The sequence below is a fragment of the Eutrigla gurnardus genome (assembly GCF_963514095.1).
Source record: "Eutrigla gurnardus genome assembly, chromosome: 11".
Taxonomy (NCBI): domain Eukaryota; kingdom Metazoa; phylum Chordata; class Actinopteri; order Perciformes; family Triglidae; genus Eutrigla; species Eutrigla gurnardus.
In genome coordinates this window covers 12,115,068-12,141,813 of record NC_139925.1, presented here as the reverse complement: position 1 = coordinate 12,141,813, position 26,746 = coordinate 12,115,068, and the positions used below count along the sequence as shown (strand labels likewise).

Below are 26,746 nucleotides of genomic sequence, written 5' to 3'. Positions count from 1 at the left end.
TCCCGTTGGCCCCTGGGGGTCTCCTGCTGATTTACTGCCATGTCCCTCTGACAGCCCGCGTCTATCTTTGGCTGTGCAGACTTTTATGAGTTTGTTGAAGTGAAGGCGTGCGGTGACACAGTTGTCAAGAGTTCGCTCCAGACGTTTGGACCAGCCTCCGCTGTGACTTAACGTTACGTCCTTCCACAGGCGGTGAAAAGCTTTGCTTAGTTTGCAGGGAACCCCGCAGAGATAGGCATGTGCTGAGGAATTCAGGGGTCCAATAGCTGTGATTTTAGTCTTTTATGGTTCACAACTGCTACTGTCTTCTAGCTACCCAGTGGTGGAAGGTAACTAAGTACATTTACTTAACTTGACTACTAACTTTCCTTGCTTTTTTTCCCTCCTTCATTCTTTTTTACTTCAACTCCACAACAAAGTCAGTGTTTGGATTGTAAAAGAAGATATTGTGAGGATTAGTTGGTCATGAAACATTCTCAATTAAAGACCCTAATGATGCCTCTATGTGACCTACACCAGTAAATGAGACCCCCATGAGAAGATCGGCTATATCTATAAAGTTATACATATAAGTTATTATACATATAAGTTGGATTCTGCACAATCAGACAAAATCATGCATGTTAACAAGAAACCCCTTCAGCTCAGCCTCCACAGGGAATCTGGCAGGGACCAGACTGGCTGACTATTTTTCAAGGAATACATACTTTAACTTAAAAAATATTTTCAATGCAGGGCTTGTATTCCTACGTTTCCCTCTTCCACCACTGTACCTATAACGTTGCCTTCTCCACATGCTAATCAAAACATAATGCCGGCAGTTATTAACAAGTGATGATGCAATCCTCTTGTAATAAAAGAAGATATGATATTAAAATTAGGTTATTAGAGTTGCATTAATAAATATTCTGAGAATAAACTACTCAGAGATCTTTGAAGGAGCAGAGGAAACCTTTTATCTCACTGAAGAGGTATGATGCTCGCTGTCGGACGCAGCCATTGGTTAGATCCTCAGCACGCCCCCTGTTCATTCATTCCTAATGCACACAGCTCTGATACTGACGGTTTAACCTAAGTGTGATTTAAACATGAAAATCCCTGTTATTTGTATCATGCATGAAATCTGTGATATTATTATTAATCAGTGGAGAAATGGTTTGAGTCGTCCACCATTGTTGACCTAGTTTGTCAATCCTTTATACATTGGGCTGTTGGACATGTTGTGATGAAGATCTCTTCGAGTATTCAGTCTCCAAACCTCCTTAGACTCATGAATATGTCTGCATTTTCTCCGTAGTCACTTGATGTCAAGAAGACCATGAAGAGAAAACAAGCCTTACCAGTAGAATCAATGCATTGTATGTGAAAGCTTTGTGACCATAGATTTATCTCCTGACCCCTGCAGAAGAGAGTCTGGCATACAGCCTCCATATGGCACGGTTTACACCGGGGGAGGAACGTGCTCTCTCAAGCTAGCTTCCATTAAACGCATTCCTTGTTAACAGCCTGATAATGGCATGCTAGCAGATCCTAGCGCTCCAGTGATGTGACTCATGACTCAGGTGTGTTTACAGCTCGTTACGCAAGAAGGAGAGGGTCCTCTGGAGACGGACGTCCACGCTTTCTAACACATGTTTGGAGCTCCAAGTAACCGTCGGCGCGGCTCATCCTTTCAGGCGGTTATTCATCGCAAATGTGTCTCGGGTGACGACCTTTTCAAACGCGCTTTTGCTAACACAAACACCCGGTACGAGAAGCGGAGACCGAGGGAGGGAAATAGCGTTCATGTAGGCCAGTTTGTGAGGCGGAGGGGCCTGAGGTGAGCTTAGAATGTCAATGGGGTCATTTAATTTCACACAAAACCCCTCAATTACTTCCCACCTCTACTGCTTTATGAAATCGTTGCTTTGGCGCAGTGGATACACGGCCAGCTGGGGAGATGTAACATGTCTCCTTTCATTCATTACATGAAGGGTTTTATCCATTACTCCGGATATCAATAATGTGATGATGAGTGCAGGGATTTCAATCCTGATGCAAAATAAGATAAACAAGGCTCTGCTGACCAAGATGCCCACGGATACATTTTGTAAATATCCATATTTACAAAACCAGTTTTTTCTTTAGTTACAGCCGAGGTCAAATCTTCACTCCTCAGCGCAGTTCAAATAAACACATGCAGGAAACTAAAAAAAAAAAAATCCTCGGTTTTTCTGTGATGACAACATCGCAACTGTTTTGTAGCGGCTCCTTGATGGTATAGCGTCAGACAGCTTGGGAAAGGCGTGAAAATATACACCTCCAAAAATAAAAACTTAAATCCTGTTTCGAGAGAGCGAAAGCAGGGAGGCGTGATCTCCATGTTCTCCAGACAAACAGGAGCTGCTTTAGGAGGGATGTGGAGGGGATTTGGTGGAATCAGGCAGAGGGATCGAAGCTGACGTCGATATTTGGAGATCCGCAGATAGAGAAACACTGCACAAATGATTAAATATACAGTTAATGTGAGCTAATATTTGTAGTATGTAGCTAAAATTAACTTACAGATTCTCTGTTTGTTTGTTTCCTGTATTTGTGGTGAATTTCTATTCGCTGCACTTGTTGTCATAGGCGATTGTGTGCTTTTTCTTTTTGCGTTGTTTTTTTCCTTGTTGTTTTGTCATATTGGGGAATGCTTTGAGCTCCCAGGGCCACCGTAGACACGGCTGAGGTCATTAACAACGTTACTCACCCAGCACACCTGGAAGATGACGGGAATGCAACATTCCAACCAGCGAACCCTGACCTCCCATTTGCCTCGCAGACACATTTCTTCTCTGAAACACCACAGCTTTATTCTCACTCACTGTCCCGTCATCTTTGGATCACTTTTGTTCTCATTAGATTTTCCTGCTCAATCTGGTGTTGACACAATTGAATCGAGTCGTTGAAGGAACATTAACCGACAACGATGCCCATGATGGCTGCAGCTACGCAAGATTTTAGTTTAGTTTTTATCTGCAAGATTATCTTTACAAATGAACGCCACTTTTTATAGTCACATGAGTGCAAATTGACACAACAAAGCTGTGAAGGTGGACTAGTCAGTGTGATGATGTTCTGTAGTCTCATTTAGCCATTTGAGAGCGGTATTTACATACATATTGTGTTTCGTAGAACAATGCAGCTTCTGTAAACAACAGTTCTTATTTCGGGTATCTAAAAAAAACCCATTGACTTCAAGACAACGGAATCGGAGGTGAAACAATACTAACTAATTTCCTGGTTTTATAATAATGAAAATATTTGTTGAAGCCCAGAAAACGATGAAATACACCTTATCCTCACCTATCTGATTTTAATAGAAGAAGGCAGGAAGTAACTGTCACTGTGTTTTGCTAAGTCAATTTCCTGAGCTCTGGCTCCATCCATCTCCAGTGTGAGTCAAGTGATCAATCCGCAGCTCTGGATGTGATATCATGTTACAATGTGAGCCCGCGGCCATGTGAAGTTGGCACACGATATTGCTGCTAAAGTGCAGGATTTTGAGGCCGTGTTTTACGGGACTGGAGAGGGTCAGGAATAGATTGCCACCAGGCTGAAGCATCCTCTCTCCCTCTCGTCATCATCCCAGGGCGTCTCTCCCGTCTTTCACCTTCTCCCAGCGCTCATGTCACCTCTCCCGGGACGGGAGGCCCGGGCAGGCAGCCAGCTGGCGGTGTCTCACCGGGACGGCGGCAGAGACACCGAGAGCACACTCAGATGTAATATCAAAGACATCAGGGGCTTAAGGAGGAAGATTCTCCAGAGACACAACAGCATACTTCTCCTACCGTTGCATTTACAGTAATCCCCTCTAAGGTTTCCATACTGGCATCATTACTGTGTGTGTGTGTGTGTGTGTGTGTGTGTGTGTGTGTGTGTGTGTGTGTGTGTGTGTGTGTGTGTGTGTGTGTGTGTGTGTGTGTGTCTGTGTGTGTGTGTGTGTGTGTGTGTGTCTGCAGGGATTTTAGCTTTGTGAATGGTTACATAAATCACTGCATGCAAGTGTGTGTGTGTGCGTGGGGGTGATAATGATGTGCAAGCATATGTCTGGGTTTACCCAAGATACCTCCCTCTATTTCTTCTCTGTGTGTGTGTGTGTGTGTGTGTGTGTGTGTGTGTGTGTGTGAGTGAGAGAGAGAGTGTATTACAGGAAAACAGTGACTAATGTCTGCCCTCGTCTCTTCCGTAAGCTGATCTGTCCCAGAGGCGAATGAGAGGGCACCGGCTTCTCTCTGCCCCGGAGACGCTTTAGAAAACGCTGCAAAGACAAACACACGAAAGCCTTCAATACGGCGCAGACAGACCAGACTCACTGGCCGACGGGATCGCAGTCAGGGCGTCTATCTCCGGGTGCCTTGAGGTTAACTTGGCGTCCATTACCTAGCCCACAACCTCCAAGGGAGATGACCCGTGCAGTGCTCTGACAACACGAGCTGGAACTGGTAGTGCAGCATTACTCACTCTCTGTAAACACGGGAATACTTGGGTAGGCAACACAGATAAACCTTTCAGGGCCGGCGAGCATAACAACAAAGACATCTTTGATTGATGATATTCTGCGCAGTCCCGTCCGAATGCACCAAATGCGCCTTTTCCTTGAATAGGATGTCAGCATGCTTTCTTCAGCGCAACCATAATCTCCGTGGATGTGGACGGGGGGTCAAGGAAGGTGACACTTCATTTGCCGCTGTCATAATGGGCACAGTGTCTGCCGCATGCATAATGAATCCATCACCGTTTTTCCACATTGACAACAACGCGACCCGGGGTCCTCACCTTGTCTTTGAATGCCGAGTGCATTCATTCGGCCACTCACCGTTACCATGAGACACAACACACTCACGGCGCGGACGGAAACGGCAGCAAAGACGTGGACCATGTGCGTTTTTTCGTGATGACAACCACTACACCTGATAACTCTCCGCCGTTAAGGCTCACATGGGAGATGAGGGATTTACAACCAGTTATGGTAATACTCTCTTCTAAGATGCGTTTGGAAAGAGCTGCAGGCTTTAAGGGGGGGAAGAAAATGTCAATTGATGTGTAATAGGACTCCAAAAGACACAGCCACGCTTTCCAACAACGAGCATTTATCTCTAACCCAATAACAAGTGGTTGGAATAATAAGACTGCAAGCAGTAGACAAGGGTGGGATATGTTGAAGTGCATCAGCAAAGGGAAGATCTGTTCACTCTATTTTTAACTCAGAATCTTAATGAAACATCCTCCTAGCGCCCATGAGCCCCCCCCCCTACACACACACACACACACACACACACACACACACACACACACACACACACACACACACACACACACAATGAATTCATTGAGTTGAAACAGATTTAGGGAGCAGAATAGGGAAAAGAAGGTGGCGCATTAAAAAAACTGTCTGGGTTTAGAGATTAATATTACAGCAGGAGAAGTGATGATCTATGTCTGAACTCTCTGCAGGAAGAAAGTGATGAGCCCTGTTGCCAAAGCATGCAAACTGATTAGTCTAATTATGAAGACAGAAGGGCTCTGGGTCTGCTGTGTATGTTGGATGCATACGATAACGGCAACTTTTCTTTTTTTTGTTTGTTCCTACTGCAGCTATAAATCTAGAATCTAGATTTTTTTTCATATGCAACACCTTTGTTTTGTGTATTTATTATCAATTCAACTAAGAATGAATAACCTTGATTTAAAAGGGGGGGGGGGGGGGGGGGCAATAACATGCAAATAAATCAATTTCCACATCAAAAGTGCAACTTCACTTACACCAGGTGACTATTGCAAACACATCCAGAGTCCAGTCCACTGTTCTATAAAGGAAGAGCGGGACAATTGGTTGTTGCAATAGGTCGGAGAGGCGACGTGGGTGTTTAACATCGCGCTCTAAGGGGCTCGGGCTTCTCGGAAAGGTGGTAAACAAATATTTGACAGCAGCAGCAGCAGAAGCAGCATCGTCGGGCTCCGTCTGTGGCGCGTTCGCAGCGTGAGAGAGGCGGTGAACTAATGGAGTTGCCTGGGCTCTTCAGTGGCCAGCGTGACGGCCTGCCCGCGTCCTCGAGAGAGAAAGAGCTGCTGTAATTGGTTTCTCAATGAAGGATCATCAGCAGCTCCCCGGAGGCTCGCTGGACTGTAGCGCTGCTCTGACAACCGTCCGCTCCCCGGCTTTAAACAGCGCGTCGCTCCTTTTTCCTCCACGTACGAGTGGGCAGTGAAGGGGTCTTTAGGAACATCATCAGCCCGCGCGTGCACATAGGAAGGGATTCGTGTCCGTTTTTTTTTTTTTTTTCATAACCTGTGCGAGTACTGGGAGTTTTAATCGGAGGTTGGTTTGTTTTTTTTTCCCTCTCGCGGAGAGTCGCGGCAAAGTTTAACGCAGATTTCAACATGAGTGACCTGGAGGACGACTTTGCCAAGATCCTGCTGCTGAAGGAGGAGAGGATACGGGACTTGGAGAGGCGTCTGGCGGACCGAGAGGACGAGATCCAGGAGCTGAAGAGGAAATTACACAAATGTCAGTCTGTTTTGCCCAGCGCCGAACTTATTGGACCGAGGACCCGCAGGGCGCAGGGCATCTCCGCGGAGCCCCAGACGCACCAGGACCTGTCGAGGCAGGCGTTTCGGAAATACGCCAAGTCCGACTGGTAAGACGAGACATTTGTGCTTTTAATTGGAACATGTTTGATTGGTGTGAATCTGTAATTGGGAACTCTCTTATACTGATGGTAACTCCACACACTTTATTGTGGCACTTCCACAAAGCTTCTCTTTCTGTCTGTTTTCTGCCCATTTGTTTGTTTGTTTGTTTTTTTCTAAATGAGAGATGGAGACGTTTGCCATGAATGGAGAAGCACTTCCATTCTTGAGGGCCGATGACACAGCTCCATGGCGAGCTTCAGAAAGAGCTCCTAATTGATCAGATCCATCACGGCGGTCCCACGGGACGCAGACGGGAGGAAGTGCGATGCATTATTGGCTTTTAGTAGCTGGACGCTGAGGACCCGAAGTGCATGTCTGAGGATATTTAATACTCCATTAGAAAACGCTTCGTTTGACCATATGCCTCACCTTTAGGTGCTCGTTTTAGCTTCGCGATAGGGTTCTCTTTGATTTTTGAGAGTTTCACATGAGAAGCTGAATAGTAAAACCAGCGTTTTCACTTTGCCACAGTCCTGGTCGGTTTGCTTTTGCTGTAATAATCCCAGCAATAACTTTGACACTCTTATGTTTCTTTTCACCTACATTTCTGTTATAACAATCCCATTGGGATAAATGACTTGCTCTATTGATATCACACACACACACACACACACACACACACACACACACACACACACACACACACACACACACTACTCTCTGCTGACTCAATTAATGTAGTAGGCAATGAGGTTGATTTGATTAAGATGGCTAGACAATTTCCAATCTTCATTTGCATTAATGAACTGCAGACAGGGCAGGTCCTCATCTGCACTCATTACCTGATGTACCAACACAAGCAAGACATACGTCAGAATGAAGAGGTCATGAATGACCCCGGGGTTCATTGATTGAAATGATGACTAACAAGCATACTTCTCAGCCTTCTACAGGACCAGGGTTCATTCTGAAAATGGTCATACATTATACCCAGCTGATGAGGCACAATAAGTGCTTGAACGGGCCTTCAATGGACAAACATGGCTAATTGCACATGGTCACAATCTGTGCAGTTATCAGCGGGAAGTTAACCTGTTTACGTGATGACGTGATTGATCCCCGTACCAACCGGTGTTTGGATGGTGGGTCCACCTGTGCGGCGGGGTTGGAGACAGTGTGACCCCCATTAGTCGGGACGCATGGCACCAGCCGGCGTCCCGCCCTGCTCATCGGATTACCGCAGCATGGAGCGACGGATCCTGTTTCTATTGATCTGCATAGGAAAAACGGCTGAGCTGGATAATTAGAGAGGTGAAATCTAAAGCGCAGAGGTGCTTTGAAGGGCAGTGGGAGGGCCTTTTGATGATGGGAGGATGTGGAGGAGATGCGACACCGGACTGGAGAGAGCTTGAAGTCTCCAGGCACCTGCACAAAGGGAACTTTGCTGCTGTTCATGCTTCGTGCCCTGCGCCCTTCCCTTCATGGAGATATAAAAAGAAATATATGACGTTTTTTTTTAATTGGCTCAGAGGAGACAGGCTGCCTCGGCTTCATTAAAACGTTGCATGCAGGGAGCATCACAAGAAAACAAATATTTTGAGGGTGGGGAACTATATTAAGCTATTAGACTATACACGGTTAAACAGGTGTTCCTCACAGTTACTTTATCACGTACATTTTATTTCTCTGAAAGCAGGTTTAACATTATTTTCACTTATTGCACACAGGACTAAAGTCAGTATGTGAAGTAATAGAAGTTGTTCATTATAGCTACAGCACAAACTACTTATTTCAGCCAATGACACCTACAACATAGGAAGGTGAGGTGTTGGACATGGTTGCCTGCAGAGCAGAAGCCACCTTGTTGTTTGCCCGAGTTGATGCTTTATCCCACCACAAGAGGGCAGTATACGATCTATTATTAGAACAACCGGCTCTGCTCCTCGGTTGTTTACACGCTTTTTTTCTTGAGGAAAAAACAGTTGCTTTTCAACACCTGTTCAAAACACCCCAACACACACACACACACACACACACACACACACACACACACACACACACACACACACACACACACACACACACACACACCGCTTTTTCCTGTCCTCGCTGCCCGCCCGCTCGGTGACCGCCGTCTCCTCATCCCATCAGATTGTCCTTGGCCGTTTATCCTCCCCTGAATTGGTCCAGAGCGATGAGGCCAAACGCTTTCCCGCCGCGCTTCAGATGACTCATTGGGATAATGTGGACACACACCAGCGGAGAGAGAACACACTAACACCACATCAAATGAAGAATGTGCAGCTGAGTCGTGAGCCTCGTTATCTTTGGGCATATTTCTGTCTGCTGCTGCTGTTTGACAATCTATGACATTAGGATTGTTGCTGTGTTGCCTTTAGCACCTTCACTTGTTCCTCTGTGGAATCTCTCGAACAAATGCACCGCAGTGACAGGGATTTGAGGAACAAAGGTGTCATTCATTTCCACTTCCAAATACCATGTATGCCTGGAGCATCAGTTGGGTTCAAATGTGCCGCTGAAGCATCACTTTCTTGACGACACAATACAAACAGCCTCCTTCGCCAGATGAAAAAAAAAAGAACAATATTTATTTTAACGCCGGGGATCATTAAGTTTCCATCACCTTCAACTTCCATTAAGGTTCCGGGCCCCGTCTATTTGCAGCTGAGCAGCCTCGGGGCGATCTGCTGGCTGAGGTGTGATGCTTCCCGGAGCGGTGGCTTTCTCGCCGAGTCCATTATTCATGTGAGACGAGTGCGCGGAGTCTCTCCGGAGTGGCAGACTGCACTGTGCCACGGATTCCTGTAGGCGCCCTCCTCGCCATGCGCTCCCTCAGGGTCGCAGCCTGACGCACAAGGAGAGGACGGTCCTCCGCTGTCACACCGCCGAGGGAGGGGGAGGAGAGAGAGCGAGAGAGGGGGACACAGCGACACAGAGAGAGAGAGAGGGAGAGAGAGGACAAACTTTGCCTGGTAGTGGTTGTGACGCTTTACGGACTCACCTTGGCAATCGCGGTAACCACCGAACATACCTTCGCTTAAATTCCCATCATCCACTAGTGACGGACAGCGGCGAGGATTCCCTCCTCCTCCCCCCTCCCTCCCTCCCTCCCTCCCCCAGGAAACACAGGCGCTGCATTCTCTGAAGCCGTTCATGCCGGATAAAGTTTGTGAGCAGCGTGGCAGAGGAGAGGGGATAAACGCCAGCGCCGCACACCTTTCGGTAAACTTATCGGGAAGTCGCTCGACGCGGAACGACATGGGCACCTTGCGCGACCTCCAGTACGCGCTCCAGGAGAAGATCGAGGAGCTGCGGCAGAGGGACGCGCTCATCGACGAGCTGGAACTTGAGCTCGACCAGAAGGACGAGCTCATACAGAGGCTGCAGACCGAGCTGGACAAATACCGCTCCGTGATCAAGCCGGCGACCCAGCAGGTCCACAAGCAGAACGAGCTGCACGAGCAGCAGCGGACGAAGAGGCAGGCGATCTCGGCGGAGCCCACCGCCTTCGACATCCAGGATCTTAGCCATGTCACCCTACCTTTCTACCCCAAAAGCCCACAGTAGGTGTCCACAAATTATGATCCTACAGTGTTCATCTTTTTTTTTAAATAGCGATAGTGGTTGTAATATCTATTTATTTTTTCGTCGGCTGTCGCGCTCCAGTACGAGTTCGTTCACCCTTTGTCACCTTTCCGATTTCGCGTGCGTAACGATACGTGTGGCGCAGCAGGTACGGCACCTGTAGCACATATGGATGAGGCGCTGCTCCCTAACACACACACACACACACACACACACACACACACACACACACACACACACACACACACACACACACACAGAAAGGGATATTGTGCCTTCAACTAAAACGAGAAAAATAGAAACGTCATTAGTGGCAGTTATCAATTAGATAATCAGTGGCCCGGTGATAAAAGGCTGAGTATCAAGTGATCACACAGAGAGATTACATGTGATCCAGTGATGGGGGATTGTGGGTTTAGCGAGCTGGCAGCTGTGTAATGTACCAGTGAATATTTTATACAAGCTGTGATTCTGTGACAGGCAGTCTTAGCAGGCTCCCTGTGCATGTTTACCTTATGATTTGTCTAGAGCTCCTCTCTCTCTCTCTCTCTCTCTCTCCCTCCCTCTCTATCTCTCTCTCTCCCCCTCCCTCTCCTGTCCTTTTCAAACTCTCAACCAAACATCTCTTTCCTGCTCACCTTGGTCTGCAACAGGAGAACAGGTCCTCAGACTGAAACTGTCACTAGAAGAGCCGCCTGTTGTGAACTAATGCAGTTGTCTGTTGGGTTTGAACCTCAAGGTTGTGTTATTATGAATCAATATACTTGCCCCCCCCCCAATGAACAGGAAAAATCTGCCGGCACATTTAAATAAATCGAAAAATAGACACACTGAATATATTCAACACTTTGTCAAAACTAAATCCGGCTTTGAAATGCATATCAAGGTTGTCGGATCACTTTAAAATGAGAGGAATGGAGTGCTCTCATTAAAATCATTGCCATACTATCTACTTTTAAATCCATTACATGAATTATTTCCGTCCTCCTGTTGGTGTTTTCAGACTTTGCAGGGAGATCAGATGTGTCAGATATGAACGTCGTTACTCTTTTGACACCAAAACAAACACAGCTCCAAGGATTTCATCTGCAAAGATTCATAACTGAAGGGGATTATTTATCTGAGCAGAGAAAGGCCATTAGTCTTTGTTGTACCTGTCAGCTCTGTAAGTTGGCAAAAAACACAGAAAGCACACTCTTTCCTTGTGCGGCGCTTTCTTTGTCTGCCTCTGAGCGTGAGACCCTGGAAACTGGTTTATGGCAGATGAGGAAAACAAAATACAGTGACCATTCATTGTAATATTTAGAGAGACCATGAAGATTGTTATTATCAGGCTTTTGTAAAATAAACAACTAAAACTTTTGTGCAGTATGTTGCAGTTTTCCCAACAACCCATGACATTAAAGAGGTTAAATGTAATTATCTGCCAATTATGATGCGGAAAGAATGACTGCATGACTTGTGATGATAGTTCCCTGCAGGGAAACTGAAAGGAAGTTTCACGATGGAGCTAAAAATGAACTGCTTTTTACCAAGAGGCTGTTTGAACTGACTCTCAACTCAAATGTTCTGAGCGTCTGCCACAACTTTTCATCACCCTCTTCTGATAAAACATAATTGAAAGCAGCAGTCTGTTTGATGCAAATTTCGTTGTTCTCTTATTAGTTTGGCCTTATTTGGACATCATAGCAATTAATTTGAATTTATTTTGGTTTTGCAATATTCTTCTATTGTTATTTCCCAATTGAAAATAGAGACCTTTTTTCTTTTTTAAGTAAAAATGCAAGTGATATCATCATGAAATAAAAACAGCTCCGTCACATTTTCATGTAGGTTATTGAAGTATAGTGATACTGCCTGTTGGATTTGGCTAAATGTTTAGATTTTTCTTTCATTCTCACTCACTTTATCTTCTTTACAAGACCCACAGAGCGTCACACACAAGCCACCCATCCCTCTCCCCCGGTCTGCCTCTTATTTCTGTTAGCCTCTCCCACTTTTCTGCCACCCCTCTTCTTTTTTCCTCCCAAAAGAGCATATTTTCTCCTTTTAAGGAAGGCTGAACTTGCTCAGCCCCAAACTTCACTAGTGGATGAAGGCAAATATATCATCCTCACAAAGGAGAGGAAGGCAGATGTTTTTACAAGGGTCTGGCTAGAAGACGTTCCTCAGTGTTGCTATCGGGGGCTCAAGTCGGGGGGTCCAGATCAGGGTTGAAAAGGCCAGAATACTCCTGGGAGTAGAGTAACAGAACCGGTGCCAATGAGGCACATTTCAAGAGGGCTGGAGGTCAGTTATGGAAAATAATCGATTTCCATTTTGTTCCTGTTCCTTTAGTGCTCGCATAAAATTAAAATCACAGTCCAGACTGGCACTCCCTAAACTTAATGAGAGTCTCCAACACCTAACTACAAACTGGTTGTCTGTGGCAACCGTCAGAAATAAAGAGCTTACATCAGGCTATAAACAAACCATGCTGGGCCAAGGTTTCAAGTAACCCAGGAAGTTTTCTGTGAAGCGCGTATTGAGGCTTGCATCGTTGACGTCATTGACGTCTGAAGCCGAGGCACATAAAGAAAGTATTGTTCCTGAATATAAATGATGAGTCTGTTTATTAGATACACAAGCACATCCAATATCCTCTGTCTGGTTAAACATTTAAACCTCTTCCCCTCTGCAGTTTTAGAGCACCAATATTGCCACTCCTGCCATTATTTATTGACAGTAATACTAATTACGAGTGGGAAATACCCGAGTTCCTTAGTTACGGTGACAAGAACCTTTCAATATGGAGGAGAAGAGGACAGATGTGGATCCAATCCAATCCATTATTATATACTAATGTCACCACCTGACTATTCTTAGTGCTTACCTGCACGAGCACGAGCCAATAACCTTTGTGCCATTGCAACTCAAACTTTGTAAGCTTCCCACACTGACTTACAGTACACTAATAATAATGTTACGGTCGGCTAAATAGTATGGTATTGGTAGTGGTGGAAGGGGTAACTTTTTTCTGACTGGTTCCCCCTCAGGTTAACGAGGGTTGTTATCACTGAGCGGTGTTAGCTCTGTTACCGTTGTTAATAGCCTACTGTTCTTGATGTTAGCACCGTTAGCTGAGCTGTTAGTACCGTTACCTGCTGGCACAATTATCTTCATGTTGACAGCCTTGTGGGTTTATTAGTGAAGTTATGAATACCGCTCAGTAAAAGGTCCTGTATTCAATTATTACTTTTGACTCTTCAGTGGAATTAACTGAAGAGTCATAAGCATTATCAGCCTTTACTTAGCTTTCAATTCTCCTGGATACAAATATCACAGAAGTGCTTTTCAAATTTGTAAAGATAAAGATTCTGAATGGCCCCCTTTGTGTTTCCTGCTGCAATGGACTAAATCTGTTGCCTATAGCAACAGGATGACAATGAAAAGGTCTATAATAATACATCATATTTTAGCTAATTGTGATATTTTTTAAATCTAAATTTGCAACGTAACCAGTAACATTTCTCTGTAAAAGTAAATGTAGTTGTACAATTTTTTTTCTCAGAAGCACCAAGCAGTAATAGATGTACACACTAAGCAAAGCATATACAGTTGAGTTGACTTATAATAATAATGTTTAAAAATGTTTAAAATGTAACATCATAATAAATCTATAGCTGTTTGAGGACCCTTTTAGTTGGGTCCCAGGAGGTTTGAAAGACATAGATTGCAGATAGATGGACGTTTAAAAATAGGTGCAACCACTCCGTTTTCTCTGTTCAGCTCCCAGGACTAACCAGTTCTGCCACTCAAGGGCGGAATAAAATATATCCAACAAGGAACCTTTGGCTTATCCTGATTGCTGCACCATCCTAGGTTCAAATAAAAGAAAATCCTGAGTCCTTGGATGCTTGTTACCCTATTTCATCTCTTTAATTTGCCACATAGAGGAGTTCCCTATAGTATTTGCTGAAAAGGTATGCCCACAAATGATGGGAAAGTCTGGGATAATGATCCTCCCATCGGAATACATTGTCTGAAATGTGGCTTTTGCACAGTGGCATATATATACCAGGATGTGTCACTGACATTAGAATCCAATCAATCCAGTGTTTGCACTTTAAATAATTTAAGTAAATAATCTGTATTTTGCTTGTAGATTGAGCCAACCAGCTAATATTGATCTTAAGTTTAGCTCCTCATCTTTAATCCACAAGTATCACTGCACTCAGAGTAAAAGCACAGCTATTAGCCTTGAATTTCTTGTTGAAAAGTCCCCAGACTGTTGAATACAAAGCACACATTATGATAATCTTGTTTTTGGATGTCTTAGGATGCTATTTTGATACTCAAACCAAAGCTAATGCGCTCAGCTGATGGTGCATAAATGATGATCTGTGGACACTGGCCTGTGCTGAAAATGTACCTGTTAGCTTTAATGACTGCTGTTCAGTGCATTTCACATTTTTGACAGTTTTAATTTGAGGGACTACTTCACAGATTTGATAATGTGTGTCGGGATTTAATGGAGAGGCAGTGATGTGACCTGAAAAGCCCTTGAGGAGAAAGAAAGACGCTGCCTGAAAAACATGACTTCCACACCACGAATGTGCAGAGGGGACATGCAACACAGCATTTGGTTAAAAAAAAAAAACAGGCTGGGCACTGTCGGTGTGTGGTTTGTATGGGATTTTTCTGCGGGTTGGCAGCTGGGCAGAGACGTCGGTGTGTTGTGGGGAGCGCTGCCTCATAAATGCCTTGCAGGTTATTTGCCCTTTTAACTTTAAGCTCCTCAGGTGACCAGCGTCAACAATGCACCCAGAAATCCGTTTTCTGAAAAGGGCACGGAGCCCCAAAAGGCAAGTTGGCAGCTCACCAGTGCCTTTGAATCCTGCTAGCAGGGGATTGAGAGGGCTTTGAGGGTATAAAAGTTTAGCTTCTCAGGAGGGGACTTCTTGTTGGATTAACCCTAATACATTTTGTTAACCTCGGCTGCCCAGCGAGACCCTGTCAAAACCGGCCGAGCAGCACCAGCCATGCTGCAGTGAATGAGTGATCTCACTGTTTTGAAGTCCAGCTCAGATTTCTCTCCCATCTCTTGACACTTCTTTGACTCTTGCTGTGATGATTTCAACCATGGCTCTCGTTCACATGCTGTCAACACACGACACCTCTAGTGAATAAAATGGCTCCTCCGGTGAGGGTTCCTAAATAGCATCTAATGTGTACTCCTCGTTCCAAATGGTGATTTGACATAATGTCTCCTTTTAGACTGCCTGACAAAGTGCTCTGTGCCCCTTGAAGACTACACATTAGCTTTACAGTTAATTACATTTTCTCCCCTCCGTGCATAGTCATTACAAAAAAAAAAAGAGACTTACCTGTGAATGCCCAAATGACTCCGCTGTCTGCAGGTTTGTTTTTTTGCTTTCAGAAGTACAGCCCTGAATGGAAACAACTTGCTTTCATTACGCATTGATTAAGATGGTTGCAGCATTAGGAGGACACAGAACTGGTTTCACCTTGACGGCTTTGAAATAAAGAGTTTTTTTGAAAAGCTACCGCTTGAGTGAGATTTCATTTTTTTGTTTAAATTATTAACATGCCTGCCAGTTGATATGGTCAACATCTTCCTCTGTTTTAGAGGATGTTTTGCTTGATCTGTGTGTGTGACACATTTATACCCTCTATGGTTCTCATCATGTCTCTCTACTATGAAATATAAACATCCATATGAATTTGTTTTGTTTTTGTAGTGATGGTCTGATTTAATTTCACCTTGTCTCCAGGTCCAAGGATCTGATCAAGGAGGCCATCCTCGACAATGACTTCATGAAGAACCTGGAGCTGTCGCAGATCCAAGAGATCGTGGACTGCATGTACCCTGTGGAGTATGGAAAGGACAGCTGCATCATTAAGGAAGGCGATGTGGGCTCGTTGGTCTACGTCATGGAAGGTAAAAGCACATGTGCACCGAGGTAAAATGTGGATCCTGCAGTGAAATCAAAACCACCAGTAGAAAGAATATAGTCTTACCCTAACAAGAATGGTTACTCCTTTTGAACAGATTGTTTTTTAAGTGGATCTGTATGACGGTGTCTGGTGAGCTTTAGGAGAGCCTGCCTGACAATGACAGAAAAGAAATGAAAGGGCATTATTGATGGGTTTCTACACAGCGATGAACCAAAAAATCAAAACTACACTTCTGATGCTCTATGATTCACTCATGTCCCATTGCTTTTATTTTATGTGATGCTGTGATCCCTTTTATTCCATTCTTTTTTAGTAGTATTGTTCCAGCGTGGGGTTTTTTTTTTTATGTCATCTTTTTATTTTTTTTAAACGAGCATCGACGATACAGAGTGTGAGAGCTCTGGAAAAACAAGAGCAACAGTCCTCGCTGCTTGCCGCTGATGGGATTTGTGAAAGGGCATTTTTGCGTCATGATTTGTCACGAGCAAGGTACTGCCATAACATTTTCAGAGAGCCATCGTCAATGACAACAGATTTGACCTCATGGAAAATACCTGCACAAAATAACTTCTCATTAGAGGTGAACCTGGACATTCACAGACTTAATAAAATCATCAATCATCATAGACCATACAAACTACTATTATTGCTCACTACCTCTAAGACCTAAATAGCATTTAGTTCATAAAGTTGTATGTGCAGTGTAACTACTCTAATGTGGATTGAAAATGTTTCAAGGTGGAAATACTTTCCTTAAATCATGAAAACATGGCAGAACAGAGGGAGGTAAAGAGAGAATAACGAAAGTGAAACGCCATGAGCTTGAATCTTGTTGGTTGGTACATAGATGGTGGCATTTAAAGGTTAATACTTGGAAGGATGCTGATATTGATTGTCGCCCCCCCGTTGTTTCATGTCCGCCACCTACTTTGATTATTGAGTTGAAAAGACAATTTCTGGATGCTGCATGCGGGCATGGTTAAGAATAGAACTGTGGGAAGGGACGACCAAATAATGAGGAAACTGTTTTTCTCAACTAAAATTAGACTTCTACAAAAACATCCCCTGCTCTCTTCAAGTAGAGGCAGGTAGAGTTTGTCACATTTGAAAGGGCTCCAGAGACAGACAGAGTCTGTGTTGGGATGCCAGCATAACCCCTAACCTTCAGGCATCAGGATGGGGCACAATTATTTTATTTCTTAGCATATCGACTGAGCGCACCTTTTCAACACCATGCGCCGTGCCTATGTCTATGTCTTCTCTCTCAAAACCAACCAAAACATAGTTTATCTGAAAACAGTATAATAACTAATAAACACAAAACACAAGGATTGCGTTTGTCTAATAAAACATGGTTAACATCTTTTATAATCACGTTTCCACTGTATGCAGCTGATATTACCATGACTACTCTTCTACTGTGTGCAGAACACACTTATTCTTCAGCATGACAGTTAACTGTTAGTGTGCTAGTCTGTCAGGAAGAGTTGGGAACAACACATAGATTGATTTACATACTTACACACAGACATATTGGTGTTAAATTCAGACACGTGGTGCATTATAATTATTTATTATCAAAAAATGGGTCGTAGTGGTGAAAACAAGTATACTATTTTTAATTTTGGGGAAAACAGGGACAATCGGAATGGTTTACAGATATTTGTTGGACATCCAGCTCCAAACCAAGATAAACCCAGTCAAATCCTCCTGACATTATGACCAAATACCTGCTAAACTGCTAATACGCTAAACTATTATGGTGAGGTAAACGTGAGCATGTCAGCATTTTAATGTTTCATTTCACAGAGATGCTAGAATGGTTGTACACTATTGTATCATAGTAGAAGCAGGGGTTGTTTTTTTTCTGCAGATGTGATATATTTTGCTGATGCTACTTCTGCGTTTACATTCTGCTATTGGTACTTTCACTCCAGTAAAAAATCTGAGTACTTATGTCCACAGCCCTGTTGCAAGAAGGACATCACCTGTTGCCCTTATCTGTTGACTGCAGACAGCCAGATATGTAAAGAGTCAAACATGAAATTGGCAAAATGCAAATGAAATACAAAACACAACCGTGTCACCCGAGAGGACATTTTGGAATTTGAGGAAGTATTGAGGCAATTGAACGGTTCCTGAAACCTCCAGATGGTGATCTAAAAAAGTCTTTCAACCCCTTCTGAAGGTATTGAGGAGATTTTAATCTCTCCCTGTGATGAAAGCTGCGAGATGTTGATTGACTGACTCGTCGTGCTCGGTCACAAACGAGCAAGCGTTGCACCGACGTGATAAATATGTTCCTCTTGATCGCAACAGAAAGAGAGAAACGAAAGATGCAAATCTCTTGGAGAAATAATTGTTAAGGGGCTTTGAGATTCGCCCCGACCGTGAAAGAGGAAAGACCCGTAGCGTAATTGAAAAGAGTTTAAATAGCTTCAATTCAACAGTGGTCACGAGCCACTAATATCACATATTCGGTTAATCATTTACCATTTTCAAATCCTTTAGGGTAGGCGCAACATATGTATCCCCAAGTATTGTCTTGCAACCTCAAACTTTCACTGTTCTACCCCACTTTCTGTTCATTGCTTTCTCTCTCTCTCTCTCTCTCTCTCTCTCTCTCTCTGTCTGTCTCACTCTCTCTCTCTCTGTCGCTCTCTCTCGCCTGCAGTGTTCACCGTAACTGACCTCGACTCGTTTTGCATAAAAAGCAAATGTTAAAAGCATCAGCCCAAGGGTTGATGACTTTTTTTTTTGTCAAGCTCCGTGGAAGCCCATCGCATAGTCTGTGACTTTTTAATGCACACTGACGGGATGTTTGAGTGTGCCATGCCATGTCAAACAGACAGCCGTCTGCACAGCATTGTACATCATTTCCCTGGCAAATGAAGTGTTCCCTGCTCATCCACTTGTGTCATTCCTTATTATAATTTGGAAGGCTAATCATTAACGTTTTTGCCATAGGGCTGACATCGTTTATCATGCAACATGTAGCTGCATGAGGCATAAGTAAACTACATCAACATACAAAACAGAATAATTAAGTGTTACATCATTACCTCATTTTTTTAAATACAAGAGCATATGCATAAGTTATTGTGCCCTTATAATACAGACAAGACTGATATTTTGGAAAAAATGATCACAGATCCCTGGTTAAAAAACCTCAGAGCAGTTAGCTTTTGTTGCAGATGGAGCTGATAATTAATGATAAGACAAAACAGGAGCCGCAGAAAGCGAACGGATCCTGGCAGCGGCTCACATCTATGATGAGGCTGCCTTAATGAGCGTTTGTCGTATTTTGGTCGCATCCACTGGGCTGTAATTCACGCTCCTCTTGAACATACTGATTGCAAATGAGACAAAAGCTCATGTTTCCATGGAGATGAGAGAGGCTTTTGATTGGATGTGTCGTCCACGAAGACCCATACAGGTGGCTAATGATGATAATAAGTAGTATAATCACATCCAATTACTATCAAGTATTTCCTTGACAGGAAAACCCCCTTGATTTCCTTCATAGTCATCATTCAACTTAATGTAATGAAAGTGTGTATGCTAATAGCCCTTGTTCTACCTGCCATGGACACATGGTTGCAGTAGGAGAGTGTTGACAAGGATGTATGTAACTGTGTAACTGAGCCTAATCCTTAGCTTGGATAACAGATATTTCAGAATTACTGTGGATGGCATAAACACACAGGATACTGGGCTTAGGCCAAAAATAAAAATGGAAGTGAATATGGAGAGCACATGATCGGTTTAGTCTAATTTGCAATAAAAATGGTGATTGTTGCACCAGTCAGCTGGGAAATAAAATGTCTCACAGTAAATGGTTTTGTATTAATATCAGAAAAAAAGCTCGTATTTGAAGTCTAATTTAAAATTGAGTTATGGCAAATTTAACAAATCTAAAGTTAATATATTTTTATTGCAGCAAGTAAAGACGATTTTCATTATTGATTACTCTGTCAGTTAATTGATTGCCTTTTGGTCTGCACAATGTGAGAAAATAGTGAAAAACATCCATCACACTCTCATGTTTTATTGTTCTATTCATCCAACATAATGTTTAATGTTTTGGTGTTGTTAATATAAGGTTACAATCTGAGCTGTACTGTGTCTTTCCAAGTCTGCGGTTTGGAGAAGATGGTTTAACTGATCCGTTTTCTTCTGGTTGACAGCTTTATTGTAATTACGGGGTGTTTGAGGTTTCTCCTGACAAGGTTTCCTTGTGCCAACCTTGCGTTTAAATGTGAATATTCTGAATATGAATTTAAAATTCCTTCTTTGCTTTGATTTCTTTTACCCTGTGTGAGAAACCAGTGCGTTCAAAGAAAAAAAAAGCCTCACCAGGAGGATGCAGGCATACGTGATATTGACTATGACTTTTGCTTTTTCATTCCATTTGTTATCTTTTAGCAAGAACGAGCTCATGTGTATATTTTCTTAGTTTTACAATGTTGACAGGGAGGAGAGACGGACAATTGAGGAGAACGAGTGGTAATGTTACAATAGGAGTCAGCTCCAAATCCCAAGTGTTCCCGGCACATTGACAGGTTCTTTGACAGGTTACAATATTCAATGCAACCATTGATGCACTGTGGACTACTTTATGCCGGTGGAGATGTTCAGGGGATTTGACAAAAGTCTAGGATTTGGCACTTTCTCAGCACAAATTGGATAGAGTCCCAATTAGTTTACGTCACCTGCTCTTAGGTAAGGCAAATATAATATTTTGAAGGATTTCCTCTAGAAATCTTCAAGTGTAATTGAGGCTTAAATGGCATCATTTAATGTCTGACTTCGGCAGAAAGTAACAGCGTGCTGTTTTGAGGCTTATACTCAACCGTTCCTGCCAGTCATCTTTCCTTTTCCTGCTGCTTTTACTGAGATATACACCTCTGAATAACAATGAATAGCAATGTTTATCCACTGTGGCCTGATACTATTTTTCTCTCTATAAGGGGAGTATTTGAAGGGTTTTTGACTTGTTGCTTGAACACTCAAGGCTCTTGGTATACATGATTGTGTGTGAAAGCATCTACACTCATCCGTTTGCATTCATCCCTTATGAAATACAAACAAGGGTGTGCAATTAGAGGCACAGGTGTCTGTTTATGTTGATTTTTCATGGCGTTTCAGAAGAAATGTTTTTGTCCTCCCTTCTCCTTGTTAGACTGAAGTGAACACACAAATAAGCAGTCTGTGACACTTAAGCTTTTGCTTCCATTAATTAGGCTCTGCTCAATTGGATACCTCTTTTTCTATGCAGTAACAAAGTAGTCGGCTAGAAATGTTTTAATGTCTGGCCATCCAGTAAGTCTCGTTCTGACGCTCTGACGTCTTTTTCTCACCGGGCTATAGGCTTGAGTCGTCAGAGAGGTGCCCTCTGTGCTCACTGGCCAATGAGGCAGAGTAAAGGGAAATGGGCTCCGGTCTCATCCTGAGCAGAGAGATGTAATCAACAGGGGCACCTGAGTGTGACTCAGTGTCATACTGTAGGCGTGAAAGGGCTTGATCCGTAGAGCAGATGAGAAGATTTTATTGTCACATGCACAAAAAGAAATGTGTTTCTCTGTACAGTGAAATTCTTCTTTTGCTTCTTTTACTAATACATCTTAGTATTAAAAAAAAAATAGATAAATAGTATAAAACAAAGTAATAAAACAAGCAAGGGAAAGAAACACTGTCCCGTTAGATTACTAGTTAATAAACAGCATTGTGGCTTGTTAATAAACAGCTGATTATTATGATGTATTCGCATATTAATAAGACAATATGAAAACAGAGAAGAAACGTGAGCGTGCAAACCCCACTGCACCACGTTGTTGCCTGGCAACTTAACTAATGCAGCTCAGGAAAGTAAAATGCCGAGGCTCACAGATTTTGAGTTGATTAGACCAAGAGAATACAGCATATAGCCACCGTTCAATACAACGACTGCTGTGTATTGTAGCTTGACAGCGCTGTACAGCAACCAATTGTAGTTAAATAATGAACCTTAACCCACTGCTGAGGCTCAGACTCACCCTGCCTGCTGAAAAAAGGCTCCTCGGGGGAACTCAATATCAACTACTTGGGACTAAAATCAAATTGAAAATTGACTGTGCTTGTGTGTTTCTACGTAAGCACATAGCTACAAGAGCATGTAATTCTGTTATAACCACGGGATTGAGTCAAATATAGCTGGCACTCTTCAAGGCTGCCTGCCCTCATGATAACTCTAATGAGGTTTATTAAGGTGTCATCTGGGGAAAGGTGAGGTGTCTGTAATTGGGATGACATTTAAACACACTCCCTTGTTATCTTCCACAAGTCAAAAGTAACTCTCAGGTTCAGATGGTAGCCCCGAATCTGTCCACTTAAATACGGCCACCCCCTTTAAAATGGAATAGAAGCAAAGTTATTAAATGAAAACGCATGTAAAACGCATTTTCTATGTTGCTGCTGCTCTCTCTCTCTCTCTCTCTCTCTCTCTCTCTCTCTCTCTCTCTCTCTCTCTCTCTCTCTCTCTCTCTCTCTCTCTCTCACATACACACACATGTAGTTGAACAGCATATACTTACAACATATGTGCATAATTCTTTTTGTTCACTTGACTGACGCCATCTCTTGAGGCATGAAAAATCAATTACTTTGAAAGAGTAGGAAAAAAGTACAGAGAGCCTGCAGAAAATGTCTTTACTTTCTGGCATCCTTATGATTTGATTTGTAATTCGAAGCTGACATTTAAGCCTCTAGATTAGACAGGGAAAACATGTGAGCTGTTTAAAAAAAAAAAAAAAAATTTAGACACCTTACACCAAGTTCAGGTAGCTTGTTGCATTTCGAGGAGGTGGGTAAACATCTGCCTGCGTTTGCTGACATACAATAGCCTAATGATCTGAAATACCCCTATCAAGATGAATATAACGTCTGCTAATGTGCCATTTATGTGCAAATGGTTTGCATGCGTGTGTTGCAGACCAATAGTCTCACCTATGCTGAGCCACTGCACCATCTGTCCTGATCACCACGAGAAAACACTCTCTGCCTGGCAAGTGTCTTTTCTCGTTGTCTCTCTGCCTCTAAGTCATTTCCTTTGTTACTTTTACACACACACACACACACACACACACACACACACACACACACACACACACACACACACACACACACACACACACACACACACACACACGCACACACAGGGGGACTCACTCCGGTTCAAGTTATCAATTCAAAATGCTCAAATACAAAACACCAGAGTTCCAGCCCCCATCACTCCTACGACTTTGACCCCAATCTGTCCTCTTGTCACCATCTTTCTCTTCTTGCTCATCATCTTTTCCACTACTGTCTTATTCTTCTATCTCCCTTCACCCGCCCACCTGTCCATCTTATCTCATTTTCATTCGGCCTTTTCCTCCCTTTCTTTCCTATTCACCCCCTTCCTTTTCCGCCTTTTTACTTTTTTTTCCGATTAGCGCGAGTTGGCCATTATTATTTTTTGTTACCCCCGAATAATAAATCCTCGTTTTCACTCCACAGAGGCGAATGAATACACCTCAGAGGAAGAATTAATGAGTGATTTGTGAATGATCCCTGAGCTTTCATCCCGCCTTCGTGGTTAACGGCACTTTTGTGAATTCCTCAACTGGAAAGACGATGAAAGCGATGTGTGTGTTGGTGAGACATAAGGGGAGAAGAAGGAGGAAGGAAAGGCAGGCACAGACAAAGAGAGCTCACAAGTGTCGTACATATTATGCAAATGTAGCGTTTGAAACTCCGTTCGTTGCTTCGACTTAGATAGGTATGAACTGTGCTGTGTTGAGTGTGTTGTTTTTCTGTGTGTGTGTGTGTGTGCATGGGGAGCTGGTGGCCGTGGACTTGGAGTGATGCTGAGAGTCTGCTGTGAGTGGATAAGCACACTGAGGATAGGGCTTGAGTAATATGCTCTGCTACAGTGATGGATGAATCCTTTCCCCTCCACGGGCGCATGGTTATGATTTAAAATAGGGGAGCAGAATTGGAAAGGTACATAATTGGTGAGATCTTTCCCAGAAAAAAATTAAAGAAATTTAAAACACATTCTCTGCATTTCTACACCACTTATCTAGATTAGGTTTGAGAGTGCCTTGAAATCCAAAATATTCAAGACACTAAAAAGGGCCTGCTTTTTAATTCGGCTCCTTTGTGAACATCCCATCTCCACAGCCGACTCCTGTCTTATCAGCGATCTAACGTTCAGTGGCTTGTTAACAAAGTTATCAGACGTCGACGTTGACAAATTAGTTCAGCGTTATGGCAACAGTACGATCCGACTTTTAGCTCATTTAATGTTTGCCTGGAATCAGTGGGCCAAGCAGGTTAATCCAACATACAGATGCTATCTTTTCCTATGATCCCTTGTTAGTCCATGAGCGTAGTTGAGCTAAATGACACGTTTCTTAGCTTTGTAAAGCGATTAGGGACCACTATGACTGAACCGACTCAATGGACAGTCCAAAAATGTGATTTATTTGATGCTGAAAATATTAAATGATTATTGATATAGGCTGCTTGAATACAGTATAGTCACATGAATGCAGGGACTGTATGAGAAAACATTTTTTAAAGGTGGAGGTGCAAAACTATAACCTCCCATAAATTAATCACAAAGACGCACACGCACATACTGTACTGTATTTATGCAAGTGAAATAGCTGCAGAAATAGAGATAATGTTTTACGCTCTGGCTCTAAACAACATTGTGATGATGCCAAGCTTTGAAGGTTGGTCAGTGAATACAGTGAACTTGAAAAGTCCTGTTTCATCATTCAATGACGCTGGAGTCAAGGTTTACTGGAGACTTTGAGATAAGTGTTCCTTTTTAAATCACTCTTCTCCGGCTGCAGACTTTTTATTGAGTCTGCTGCGTTAAAATTCATCTCTTTGATATGTATTTTTTTTTTAACGTTGATTGCCTCCGCCACACACTCTCTGCTCCGGCAAAGGGTTCTCACATTTTTTTTTTCACAGCTGATTTTGTGTGTGTATGTGTGTTACAAAGTGCAGGAGCATTTTCTACCACTTTGCTTCAGATTGAAATACCTCAACTATTTAATGGATTGCTACCTAATTTGTTGCACACATTCATGTCACCCTCAGGTTAAACTATAATAACTTTGTGTCATTCCGTATCCAACTCATCAGGACTCCAGTTCATGTCATAGATGTTTTTGGAAAACTTGTATTTGATATATAGTTTGGTTTCTGTATTAATATGGTTTCATTACAACTAGATGTTATTTGGTCCTGTGTAATTGAAAAATCTTCAAATTGTTTATGCAGGACCAAATTATTTCTAGGACGTAATCACATTTTGGCCAAAAAGGAAAACTAATGAAGATATTAACTTTTGAAAAGGTAAGATTTGTCTTTTGGTAAAATAAAATATGTTTTTGTTAATTTGATAACTGTAAAACATTCAGTAACAACTATTTACATGAATGTCTGCTGCAAATGCAATCTTCAGTACAAATTTCAACCCAAACGAGTAAAATAAGTGTCATGAATTATTATTTTTCACATGATTTCTTTTCTTTCAAGACAATTGGTATGGAATGGCCCCGTTGTTAATCCTGTTTTTTTAACTAGCGCCACCATCGGGTAAAAAAGTGTAATCTGTTCAATACTTTGGTATATGCCCAAATACCTAAAAAAACAGTGACATTCCCATCAGCCCCAGCTTTACTTTGTGTTAAGCGCTACCTAGAATGACTAGACTTGTTGTGTACGTGTGTACTTTTATGCACGGAAACACTCCACGTGCATTTGTTACCCCAACACTGGCAACACTGACAGGGCGTCCAAATTCCCCAGTGAAAGTCTTCTCACGTCTGTCATGACACAGCAGGCTACTGAAATGAGAGATGGCTTCGGAAATGAGAGGCCCATTAATGTAGTACATCAGATGCCATATTAATTTACATTCTGATGTTGACGATGTCTAATTACATCTGATCTGCATTAAGAAAAGCTGCATTATGTGCACATGGCATGGACACTAACTGGTAATTACAACGCTGTGATTTGGTCTGTGAATACAAAATGATCATTATCACTGCCCCCTGATCAGGCGATCAATCAGCTTGTCAACACAAAAGCCATAATCGGAGTTTGATGACTGAGAGCAGCAGGGAGGGAACTAGGACTATTATAAAGTTTTAATGAAAAAAGAGAGGGGGGTTCTGGACGAGGGAATTAAACTGTCATTTCACCTCTCATGTCCTTTTACTGAATGAAAGTATCCTCCAGTGTGAGACTGAAAGGCTCTAAAAGTAGACATATGTGTTCTTACTGTAAGGTAAAATTATGTAAAAAGGATGAAACCAGCTGGCCCCTGTATTATGTCGACAGCACCCTTTTTTTGTGTGTCTTTAGGTCTCACAAACCACTTGTATAAAAAAAATCCTGCAATGCAATTTCCCACCGCGTCGATGGCAGGAAGCCCTGCGTGAAGGTGCCTCAGATGAACTGAAAAATACGTGAAGTGCTC

At 42.9% G+C, this 26,746-nt stretch overlaps 1 protein-coding gene across 2 annotated transcripts in view; it reads left to right on the top strand.

The window, feature by feature from the left end:
• Positions 1-6,105: 6,105 nt before the first annotated feature.
• LOC311020661 (cGMP-dependent protein kinase 1) overlaps positions 6,106-26,746 on the top strand; it is a 75,219-nt gene continuing 54,578 nt past the window's right edge. The window contains exons 1-2 of one of the 2 annotated variants that reach the window (XM_084020856.1): positions 6,106-6,662; positions 16,038-16,204. In XM_084020856.1, the coding sequence (XP_083876982.1) occupies positions 6,406-6,662; positions 16,038-16,204 (424 nt within the window). In that variant the 5' untranslated portion in view covers positions 6,106-6,405. Of the gene's footprint in view, positions 6,663-9,838; positions 10,242-16,037; positions 16,205-26,746 lie in introns of those variants that run through there. The other variant, XM_084020855.1, reaches the window with a different exon arrangement.